Here is a 12,389-nt window from a genome sequence, read left to right as displayed (position 1 = left end):
GCTTCCTGAAGTCCTACTATGTGCAGACCATTGTGCTAGTTTGTGGGGAGAGGAAGGAGAGTGGGCCCTGCCTTTTGAAGACTTTCTCAGTTGTCAGTGGGCAGAGGAAGACAGAAATGCTATAAAGCGGTCACTCTCAGAGCCATGCATGTATCAGAAGCATTGCCTGGAGGGCTTATGACAATGCACGCTGCTGGACCCCCACCTCATTCGACTCAGCATCTGCATTTCTTTTTATGAGTTGATATTTATTTATTTGAGAGGTAGAGTTACAAACAGAGGGAGAGACAGATCTTCCAGCCACTGGTTTGCTCCCAAAATGGTCTCGAAATGACTACAACTGGGCTGATCTGGAGCTTCTTCTGGGTCTCCCATGCAGGTGCAGGGGCCCAAGCAGGCCATCAGCCAGGATGCTGGATCAGAAGAGGAGCAGCCAGGACATGAACCAGCACCCATGTGAGATACCGGTGCCGCGGGCAGAGGCTTAGCCTAGCTACTGTGCCACAGCGCTGGCCCAGACTCAGCATTTCAACATATCCCCAAGTGATGCGGATTCTGCTGATCCAGGGGCCGCACTTGAGAACCTGGGGCAGGTGAAAAGGGGGTGATCTGAGTCCCCAAGTGCACCAGAAAGCTGCCGCGGCTTTGTTGGTCCTGTAGCAGGTCTCCGGCACACAGTGAACAGCCTTTCATTAGCAATGTGCTTCGGATAAAGCAGCCTGGCCATGACGTTGCTACTGCCCCAGGAAAGGCGTCAAGAGGCAGGGAGGAGTTCTCTGTAGGCCTGAGGATGCTGAACAGAACGTGACACGGTAGGGTCAGCTCCAGTGGTCCCAAACAGCAGGCACTCAGGTGGGCTCACAGCAGCTCAGCAAATGACTTTAAGAGGGTGACAACTGTCCCCACACTCATGTTCAAACTCAGCTGCTTCTCTCAGGAGCAGAAGTTCTCAAAAGAATCATGCACGAGGAATTTTCAGCACACAGGCCTGAGCCTGGCCTGGAGATGGAGAGCAGAGTCTCTCAGGCGATTCTGTCACGAACCTCCTCCTTGCGAACCAAGAACCGTTCTCCCTGTGGCTCCCATGCTGAGCCTTTGTGTACACACAAGCAGACTGCAAGGTCACTCTCTGACACTTCGTGTCTCGCATCATCTTATTACTGTAGGACTGGAGTGAATTGGGGAGTGTCCCAAATTCAGGGGTGCCCATCAAAAACGCAAGCCACCTTCAAAGAGGTCCGACCTTCCGAGAGTGAGCACCTCTTCCCTGGCTGTGGTCTAGGGAAGGCTCTGTGCTGGCCAGGGTGGAGAAGCTGGGTGCCCGTCCTGAGCCACCTGTAGCCTGCCAGGATGCTCCCAGAGTCCCCGCCATGTTCCTAAATGGTGGACACAAAGAGTGAGGCGTGAAAGGAGATCTTTGGGCTTTGTGGAGATTCCCAAAGCTGCTATAGCTGTGGTTCCCAAACTCTGTCCCAAGGCACCCTGGGAGTGCCACACCAATGCGGGGGGGGGGGGGGGCGGGGGCACTTTTAACTTTTGAAGAAAACACAGCAACAAATGCCAGAAACCATGCAAATATAGGTTGGTTAGGCTGTTTGGGCTTAGTTACTTACCAACACAGCATCTAAGTATTTCCTCTGAACCAGGGTCATGGTGAAGAAAATATTAAACATAAGGAGTACCACGCACCCGAAAAGGTGGGTATTTCCATGTTACAGTATTGCTGTCCCAGGAGCAGTGTATTTTGACTTCATTCTTCCTGACAGAATTTTGCATTCAAGCCGGCACACATAAGGAAATGTACACTCTAAGTCTGGCTTAAATATCAGGGTGAAAACCCTAAAAGAAAATGATAAAAACGTGTGTCTTTGAGGGGCTTCTCTCCTCTCCAGCCTTCCTACCCACCTCTTCCCATTCCCATTCTGTGACTCAATCCTTATCCCAGGTTCCTTTCACTTTCTAAAAAAAAAAAAATCAGAAGAGCCTAAACTCTCCCAACCCGTTCTGCATAACTTACACTTACTAGGTTCATTCTTGCACATCTGAAGAAATCATCGCACAAGGGCATTCCTGAAAATCACCCTTGGAACAAGTCGTTCTAAACAAAACTCAGTGTGACTGTGCCGGGCACATGACACCCCACAGGAAGCCGCTGAATTTGCTGATAAAGTTGCATGAAGAGGCTTCAACCAAGCAGTAGCAAACAGAAACCAAAGGAAGGAGAGGGAACAATATCTAGTTCCTATTTCTGTAGGAATTTTGCAATGTAGCCTCCTCCTCGGCTCAATGTTTGACGAAGTAGTGATGAATTGTAGCCATATTTATTAGGATAATCTTATTTTCATCTACAAGGAATTTTAGGAGCCAAGCAGTCTTTGTACCACTTCCTTAGGAAAACGATTCTTCCTCACCCAGGCTAAAAAATCCACTAGGAGCTCACTGCCGACTCCAGAGGCAGCAGAGCCCCAACTCAGACTGGGAGATAGTGTCTCCGTGGCACAAAATCGAGTTTTCTTTTATGTTATGACTGTAGGTGGGGCCTCTACCCAGTGGGCAGGTGCTGTAGCCTTTTTTATGAAGTCGTCCAGGGCCAGGGAGGGAGTGGGTTGTTTGTTGTTATCTTATTCATCATCAAACGACACTATTTTAAATCAATAATAAATCACTTGCTTCAGTGCTAATGATTTATTTTCATGTTCTTGTTTGTTGTTTTTCTTGCTTGTGTCTCAATGAGTCACCTAACCACAATTACATATGCAGGCATCTGGCGGTTGGTTCTGCATGCTATCCTCATTCCTCAGGAATTATTTAATTCCCTGGTGTCTCTCTCTCTCTCTCTCTCTCTCTCTCTCTCTCTCTCTCTCTCTCTCTCTCACACACACACACACACACACACACAACAAACACACACTTTCCCTCGCTTTGCTTTGGCACAAAGCAGCGATCCTTCTGTCCACCAGGTGGCAGTAGAAGCAATTGTAAGGGTGGGCTTTGGCCGGCAGGACATGGGTTGAAATTTTTCTCTAGAACCATCCATCTGCTTTCTCCCGCTAAGACTGGCCTGCGTTTATCAGGAGCATTCTGAGCTGAGTGGCCATCTCTGGAGAAAGCTGACCATGGGGAAAACGCACTGTGCCCATGGCAGGTGGACAAATGGATCCTTTCATGCCCGGCCTCATTAAGGCTTGTCCCAGCTCGTTTCTTCTTGACTTTTCTGTCATCCCATAATTTGGCTAAAAACCGCTGCTTGTTTCACTGAGCGTGACAATGAATTCGATGTGGCAGATGATTCTTTGTTTGGTTTGTTCTGGCTCCAAGAGCCCCACTTCAACCCCTACTGACTTAGTGCTCAAACAGAAATAGGTTCTCTTGGGCTATGGCCACAGAGGCTGGCACTGAAGGAGGAAGCAAGTGCATTGCTCCCACTAACGCCCACAGGCCCTTGAGCTGGGCACCAGATGCCCACGTCAGGAAGGCAGCTCTTGACTCTCAATACCCCCAGTCTCTTGGTGAGTAGCAGGGCCCTCACTCCTTCCAACATGCCATGGTGCCTCTGCCTGGGGAGACACAGAAACAGAGGAAGGGAAGGAGAGAGACAGCGACAGGACGTGCACATAGGGTACCAGAGAGAGCATTGAGTCCCTCTAATTGAGTTTTTTTTTAAGATTCTTGTATTTATTTGAAAGGCAGAGCCAGAGAGAGAGAGAGAGAGAGAGAGAGAGATTTTCCACCTGCTGGTGTGCTCCCCAGATGGCCACAACAGTCAGGTGTGGGCCAGTCTGAAGCCAGGAGCCAGGAGCTCCATCCTGGTCTCCCACATGGTGGCAAGGGACCAAGTACTTGAGCCATTTTCAGCTGTCGTCCAGGCACATTAGCAGGGAACTAGATAAGAAGCAGAGCAGCCAGGACTCAAACTAACACTCGAATATGGGATGCTGACCTGCTGCACCGCAACATGGGCCCCTCGTGTTACCGATTTGTGATTCTACATTCTCAAATAGGGTTAGTGTTACCGAGTATAAAAGGTGGATCATAGCCTGGTAAGACTGAAGTACATTTTGCTTCTGTTTCCTTCTGAGTTCTTAACTCATTCCTACCATCAGAAATTCAACTGCATTTTTTCACCTCACTGAGGCCTAGATTTACTCTTAAGGTGCAAAGACCCGGAGGAAAGACAATTGGAGCTGCATTTAGGATGCTTTATTGTTGCAGACAAATTTGTTTCCATGTCCAGCCTTCCTGCCTGCCCTTAACAAGGTTAAATGCACATGAAAGATAACCTGGAAAGGAAAAAAACCCAAAACATCAAAAAGGGCCTTGAAGGAGAAGAGTGGCAGGTGAGGGAGAAGCAAGTTCACCTCCAGTTTATCTTGGTGTTGATGGTGTCCCAGGCCATGGTCTTCTGTGCCGTGCACGAGTCCTTAGCCCACCTCTGGGCACCTTAAAGTAGAGGCCGGATAACAGTTCCAGTTACTTGTGCTCTGATTGGGGGTGATGAGTCTGGCTAGGAGATGAGCAGATCATAGTGAGAGTGACCATGATAATGAAAAACTCTTCTAGCACCTCATGTCGGTGCCCGGCTTTAGCATTCACACAGCACTTTCCAACTCCCTTGCCTCCTCCCCACCCCCAGGTTAACCCTGGGAGGGCAGCGATTATGGTTCCACTTTACAAATGAAGCCCCATGAAGGAACCTCTCTAAGATCCCCACACTCCAGAACTGAGACTTGGGAATATGAACCCTCTGGAGTGACCCCGGTCCCAAGGTCTCCTCCACACCTGGGATGGACCTTGCCCTTATAAATGCTTCCCAAATGTCAGGGTCAAGGCTCGCTGCAATTAGGTCATTCTCTATGAGAGACAGCGGTAGAGAAGGGGAAACTCCACTTCCCAAAGTGAGGGCAAAGGCACCCAGAACCCACAGGCTTCCTACTTCCTGGCATGGGGGGCAGCCCACTCTGAGGGGAGCCCCTGCCTTCCCCAGCAGGAGGGATAAGGAGCTCTGGTCCCACCCAAAATTCTCAGCAGTGCCCAACACCCCATGATACCAGTTGCCTGCTGCATAAACACAACTTCAAGGTACAGCCCCAATCTATGCCCTCACCTAAGCAAGGTGGCCTCTAAAATCCTTCCATTTAGGAAGTTCAGAGTGGCCACTGATGCTGCCTCTACATTTGCTGCCCTCCAGGTGAGAAGGATCAGTCCTTCTCCGAGAGCCTTCCCGGGGTACCAGTGTCAGGCTAGAGTCTGGAATAACCTAACACATGGGCATCTAACCTTTCCAAGTTAATCAAGAGAAGTGTTTGTGAAGGGTCCTCCTGCCTTCAACCCCCCACAGCCACAGCTCTCTGGGCCTGTGAAACACTTGCAGGTGACTAGATACGCTCTGTTAGTCTCACCGTGCAGACACGTCAGCCTGCAGAACCTCCGCTACCTTTCCTCCTAAGCAAGGCCAGGCAACGAAAACCAAGGAAGGTGGATCGAAAAAGCTACAAACACCCTCCTTGGAAAACCGTGTACTTGCTGGGACCACACACCTGTTAGCCCTTGTGTTTCCTTGTGCCCAAGGAAAGCTACAGCACTGAAGGGATTCAAGAGACAACATTCTTGGCCACTTGCCCCTCCCTCTAAAATCATGTACCCTGTGCTCTTGTGTTGTTCCCAAGTGATACTTCTCACTCCCAGAAAATACCAGCTTATTCTCTTTTTTTTTTTTTTTCAGAGCCAAGCTCAGATGTCCATTGAGCCCCCTCATAGAAGTAAAATCAATCCCACTCTCCTTGGTGCCTTTCAAGCAATATCTTTTACCCCTCTTGTTCACCTCGTCTGTCCCTGAGCTACATGCTGCTGGTCACCCAAGCGCCCCACCCCCACCCAGGGGAAAGGCTCTGTATTTCATCTTGAATGACCCAGAGCCCTAGCTGGTGTCTGATGGAATGAATGAGACAGCCCTAAGCCATAGCCTTGTGTTGGAGGGTTCCTCTTCAGTCTCCAGCCTTGCTTCTTAGAAACCCATCATTCTTCCTCTCCAAAGGGACCAGCAAGCTGCTCGTGGGTAGGTCCTTGCCTCTTTGCCCCAGACCACAAAGAGCTTCCACATCTCCTTTCCATCCCATTTCCTCGCTTCTATGGACATCAATTTTTATCTTTTCCATTAGCTCTTAGCAGTTTAGTGACCATTAAAATCTTAAGGTGGCATCTGAAAGTGCATTTTACATGCATGTGGTATCTTTGAACCCCCCTGGAAGCATGAGCCAGAAGGCTTGCCTGTTTACCAAGAGGGAACTTGTAACTTTCATTACAACCCCTGAGCAGGTCACACACACCCACAGTCACTGAGCTTTGGAGGAGAAACTGAACGGAGAGCAGGGAGTAGACTTTCACTTTCCCACTAGAACCCTATCACACCCGGTACCTGTGCTTTGCAGCATGAAAACACTGAGGCTCTTGGGAGGGGCTTATTAACCCCGAGAACAATAAACAACCTTAAGAGGGCAGGACACGTTCATCTGTGCAGTTGCCACTGCCTGGGTGTTGAGCCTAAGGGGGAGCAGAGAAAGTCTCCCTTGGCAGTGTCAGCAGCATCTCTGCTCACCTTCAGCCCACTAAACACGCTTGGACTCTCCCACATGGCAGCTTCTCAGATATTTGAAGACCACTATCTCACCTGCCTGCGGCTCTTCACTTGTCTAGACTTCCTTCAGCACTTGCTTACGCTGTCTTCCATCATCCAGGATATTTGGCATGAGACATCTCTCTTAGGATGTAGCAGCCCTCATGGCCCTTGTCCTACAGGCTGCATTTCTGTCTATGCAGAATATACAAATACAGTCTATGGTGGTCTTTGAGTTGTCAGTGGCATCATAGCCCAGGGTGGGGTACATGGAGCCTGTCATCTTCCAAAGTTCCTGGACTTATTTTCTCAGTGATGTGAATAATGCCATTCACTTTTCCATTTCAGAGTACTCAGTAACAATTTGCTCATAGTTTGCATTTTTAAAATAGAAATGCGTTGTTGTGTGTGAGAAGTGAATGTCCACTTTCCACTCTTCCCCACGGCACGAGACCAATCTAAGGGATATGGCTGTGGACTGGGAGTGGATGATCCAGGCAAAGGGAGGTTCAGCTTTGAGTCCGTCTCAGCACCACCCCGTAGGTCACGGCATCTGGGACTTGTATTCTTAGCTGCTGCCTCCTAGCCAGCTTGTAAAATGGGCTGTAAATTCCTCGAGGGCAGAGAACGTCACATCTTAACCATCTGTACCCCCAGTGTTTATCCCAGTATTAAAGGCTCATCTCACAGTCATCATCATGTCTTCTTATTTCTGCCTCCTGGCTGTTCCATGCGCCCCTCGCCTTCTCGCTGCCTCTGCTGCGTGCCCAAGCTCTGCCACCTCTGGCTCGCTCCCATACCAGCTGGAAATGCCCAACTGCTCCTGCTGCCCAAGCACCAGCCACCATGAAGCTTCAACACCTCAAGCTGGATCTCATCACTTCCCCTGCCCAAAACTCACAGGAGCACTGGAGTTCCCCAGTTCTGCACCACGCTCCTTTCTTGCTGAGTAGTCCCTGTGCCGTAGGAGCTCATAAATGAGAACAAAGGAGTGAACCATAACCTGGAACATGCCTATTTCAAAGAAAGTGGTCAAGTGTTGTGGTACAATGGGGTAAGCCTCTGCTTGTGACACCCACATCCAGTATTGGAGGGTCTGGTTCGAGTCTGTTACTCCACTTAGGATCCAACTTCCTGGGAGGCAGTGGGTGATGGCTCAAGAACTCAGGTCCCTGCCACCCATGTGGAAGATCCAAATGGAGTTACAGGCTCCTGGTTTGGGCCTGGCCATATCCCAACTGTCACAGACATTGGAGGATTGAACCAGTGTATGGACGATCTCTCTGTCTCTCTCTCTGTCTCTGTCTCTGTCTCTCTGTCTCTGTCTCTGTGTATGTGTGTGTCTGCCTTTCAAACAAACAAACATGTTTAAATAAGGAAGAGCACCTTAGGGTCTGGAATCACCTCCAGGCAGAAGCGTTCCCAGATAAGCCCAGCAGGAAACACTGCCTCCCTTGTGCCCCAGTCTACATGAGTCTACAACTGAAGGTGAATCCTTGGGCCATTTTTCTACTTTGCTGTGATTCTCTGTGTTAGATTATACACCCCTCATGGGCAGGCTGCAGTATCGTCCTAGAACAAAAACCAGGGCCTTGCTTGAGCAGAGTTGGCCTCAAACAAAGCCTCTTGACCACACACATGAATGAGCTGTGTAAAAGGATTAGAGACCACACAAAGTGGCACATCTCCCTCCACTGGTGCTGAGCTGTGGCTCAAGAGAGAACCATCTCTGGGCTTCTCCAGCCGGTACAGAACGTTCCACTGACATATTACAGAATGACCAGGGACTGCGGCTCTGGGACACCTGCCTATCCCAGGGGGCTGGCAGAGGCTTCGTGGGAATTGCAATTCTGGAGCTCACTGAAGGGAAACTGTACTAGATGCTAAATAATAGCTGATTCTAAAGTAATATGGGAATAGTAATACAAGAGGACTTCACAAAAGTTCATGGCAAATGGAATTAAAAGATGAATGTGTTTGGGTGCAAAAAACTTTGAAAGCCATGCATAGAGGAATCTTCAAAAAGCTAATGAAACATTCATATCATGAAAAGTATATGTTGATTTCAAAAATATTAGTGGCAGAATAAACATGTCTTTTGATTCCATTTTCCCATAGTATTTTTAAGACTATTGCCATAAAATAGTAACAAGTAACACTGTAGTACTAAAGTATCAACTGTTACTATAGTTGAAGGAAAATAGTACTAAATAGGAATAGTACTAATAGTACTCTAATATGTTATATAATATATAACATGTGTATTATATATAATAACTAATAGTACTAAGTGGTGTAGCAATAACACTACCCTTGAAGCCTTACTAAGATATTTTTCCCTCTCCTAGGACACTTTGTGATTCCCATACAACACTTCCTAGAGTCCAAGGCATGAATGCGTTGCTGCAGTCTTAGACGCACACAGAGAATGAAGGGCCACGTTTACATGTGTGCTGAAAACATAGTCCACATGCTTCCTCTTCCGTGTGCTTCTCTAGTCTGTTACTTCCCATCAAGGTGGTTCCTCATCCAGTGGTGGCCACGCACTTAGTACAAGGGAACTGCACTAAGTGCACAGAACATGCAATTGAAAGAAAATTAATTTTGAGACAAAAGTTTTTGAAAGCCATGCATAGTTTTTTTTTTCATAACATGCATTTCCTTTGAACTTTTTGAAGCTCTCCCCATGCACAGATTTTAAAATTTTTTACACCATAATCAACTTATTTTCATTCCATTTCTCTGAACTTTTTGAAGTCCCCTCATACATGGTAGACTACCCAGCACTTTCATTCACATCAGCATTGAACTTCAGAAACTCCAGCCTTGTGAAATAAATAGAGAAGGAATTTAATTTTCTCATTTTATACTGAAGAATCATAAAGTTCAATGCGTTGAAATTACTTGCAATGGTTACTTGTAGTGACAACATTGACCCTCAAGCCCATGCCTTGGGCTTCAGTGCTATCCCTGAGCCAACCTGGTGCCACCGCCCACCACTGAACACAGAACACCCTCCAGGAAAGGAAAGCTAACCCTGGTCCATCAGCAGTAAGCTGAAGAACTCTGACCTGTGTTCGTCAGCCACCGGTGCCCACCTGGGTCACCCACCTGCGTACTGTGCTCTGCAGTCAGTGCACCTGTGGCACCTCCAGGTCCCCTTCCCAGGCTGTGCTGTGGTTGGATCTCATCCAGGTAGTGGGGGAGGGAGCTCAGGTCGGACTGAGGTGAAGTCAGAAAAGGAAAGACAAAAATCCGAATTCCGTCTACAGAGCAGTGTGTCTCAGGCATTCAGTCGCATGTCAATCACCTGGGTTCTTACCCAAATGCAGAGCTTGGTTGAGTTGGTTTGGCACAGAACCCAAATATTCTAACAAGCTGGTCTACAGACCACCCTTTGAGAAGCAAATGTCTAGAGTCAAGAAGCTAAAACATCTCAGCTACTAAAGAAAAACAGCCAATCAGTGGGCCAGCAGCTTTCTTAAAAACTTGAGATGGAAAAATGTGACTTTGAAAAAATGTTATTTTATGAATCTTGATGTGAATGGAAAGGGAGAAGGAGTGGGAGAGGGGAGGGTTGCGGATGGGAGTGAAGTTATGGGGGGGGAGCTATTGTAATCCATAAGCTGTGCTTTGGAAATTTATATTTATTAAATAAAAGTTTTAAAAATGTTATTTTAAAAATCGTGTTTGTGGTAGGAACCCCGAGTTGAAATTAAGATGTCTTATAAATGTACACATTCACCTAGCCTACCTGTACTTCAATTTCCCAGGTTCAGAGTGGAGGGCAGCAAATCCTGCCTCAAGCTAATAATGTGTATACCAGTGTCTGTAACATTATGGGGAAAAATGGAGATTATAATTTATGATGTTTTTCCTTTTTTTCTCCCCCGTAGGAGATGTCAGTGAAGAAACGGACCCAGAATGACAACTAACCCATGACTCCCAACAGTATGACAGGTATCTGTTTTTTTAAACTTTTCTCATATGTCTCCATTTTTATTCTACCTAAAGGGAAACAGGTTCCAAAAGACAAACCTGAGGCTCTTAGCAATGATTATTTCCAAACCCTATGAATGTGTCCCTACAAACGCACTTCCTTCAGAAATGACACGAGATGCGTCATTGGCCAGAAAGATGTTAGGCAGGAGGTGATAGCTCGCAGTAGAAGGTTAGCTTTAGCCATCTGTAGTCATCCTTGCACACTCAGTATGTTTATGCTTTTTTAAAGATTTATTTATTTATTTGAAAGGCAAAGTTACAGAGAGGCAGAGGCAGAGAGAGAAAAGTCTTCCATCTGCTGGTTCACCCCCCAAAATGGCCACAATGACCAGAGCTGGCCGATATGAACCCAGGAGCCTGGAGCGTCTTCCAGGTCCCCTTGCTCTACACGCAGGACCATTCCTCCAAGAACCCCTTCTTTAACCAGTCTGAGAAGCGGAAGCCACTGCACGTTGCCACGCAGCCTTCTGAAAGTTTGGAAGCCCCCCAAATGGCCATAGACATTACCTCTCCCAGCGTCGTCCCCTTTCTCTGTACCGGCCTGAAGCAGCAAAAAGAGAACCTGAGAATACCAGTATGATTCACACCTGTGAGCTGTGAGGATCACAAAATCACATTTCATCTTGCTTCCCATTAACATTACCAAAGCCTGCTCACTCCCAATTCTGTCGCACTGTCCCCTGGGTCATACTGTTCACCTCTTAAATCTCACCCCTTTAGCTCATCAACCTGTTCATCCAGTGGAGGATGGCTACAGAGCAGCCTTAGCTGCAGCCCCCATGTTCGTGCTGGTGCGAATGGGAATCTCCAGCCAGAGGGATGGTGCTGAATCCTTTGCAGGCACAAATCCACATGAACACAGATACTAGGCAGCAGGGAGCCATGCTACAACAAAAACAGGGAAAGCGGCCCCTCTGAAAAGGACAGTGTGAGAGCGACTGCTACACCAGGTGGCTCCAGACTCCATAATTTGCCCACCTGAACTCGCTTCCAAGATTAAGCTTGAAGAACACATCCTTCTGAGACAGAAGCAAATGGCAAAACCTGGCATAAAAGCATCTCATACGATGACTGAGGTTAGTTCTAGATGGAGTATAATAGTAACACCCTCTCCAGGCCCCCCAGGTCAAGGATTAGCAAGCATTTATTTATTAAGACCAATGAGTTGGTATTTTAGGCTTTGCCGCCCATATGCTGTCTGGTCCAACTACTCAGTTCCACCACTGTAGCATGAAAAGCCACCGATTTTATATAAATAAATGGAGTTGACTGTGTCTTAATAAAACTTTATTTGCAAAACAGTTCCTAGGCCAGCTTTGGCCCACGGACTGTCATTTCCTGGTGCTCAGCAGAGGGTGGCCCCAAAGGTTCCCTTCTAGCTGTAGTCCATGCTAGCACCCAGCAGGACCCAGGAGGCTGAGTCAGCTCAAAGGCTGAGGTGGGAATCTAGGCTCCCTCCTGGACAGTTCCAGACTAAGCCAGCTTTCTACCCCACCCTGTGGAAACTTGGCTGCTTTAGCCAGCAGGCTGAGGTGGGGACCCCACCACCCCCTCGTGGACCAGGGAGTTTTCACTTCCAGAATCTGCACAAAGTGTAGACACTGAATTCAGTTCTGTTTTCAAAGAAGCCTGCTCCATGGACATATGTATTCAGTGTGTCAACGGGCTCAGGTAAGGACATCATTGCTTCAGCACCTTGTTTGTGTGTGAAATTAAAGTGTCTTTTCCCCCTCTCTCCTTTGCTATAGGCTTGGTCTACATGTTTAAGAAATCT

General features: G+C 47.7%; 1 protein-coding gene across 14 annotated transcripts in view; it reads left to right on the top strand.

The window, feature by feature from the left end:
- THRB (thyroid hormone receptor beta) overlaps positions 1–12,389 on the top strand; it is a 402,102-nt gene that overhangs the window by 281,279 nt on the left and 108,434 nt on the right. For 8 of the 14 annotated variants that reach the window (XM_070072867.2, XM_070072864.2, XM_070072863.2 and 5 more), the window contains one exon: positions 10,510–10,573. In XM_070072867.2, the coding sequence (XP_069928968.1) occupies positions 10,552–10,573 (22 nt within the window). In that variant the 5' untranslated portion in view covers positions 10,510–10,551. Of the gene's footprint in view, positions 1–379; positions 813–10,509; positions 10,574–12,389 lie in introns of all 14 variants that reach the window. The other 6 variants (XM_070072869.2, XM_070072868.2, XM_089332313.1 and 3 more) reach the window with 2 other exon arrangements.

The sequence above is a fragment of the Oryctolagus cuniculus genome, chromosome 4 (assembly GCF_051225735.1).
Source record: "Oryctolagus cuniculus isolate XC-2025 breed Fujian yellow rabbit chromosome 4, ASM5122573v1, whole genome shotgun sequence".
Taxonomy (NCBI): Eukaryota; Metazoa; Chordata; class Mammalia; order Lagomorpha; family Leporidae; genus Oryctolagus; species Oryctolagus cuniculus.
This window is presented reverse-complemented; position numbering and strand designations above follow the sequence as displayed.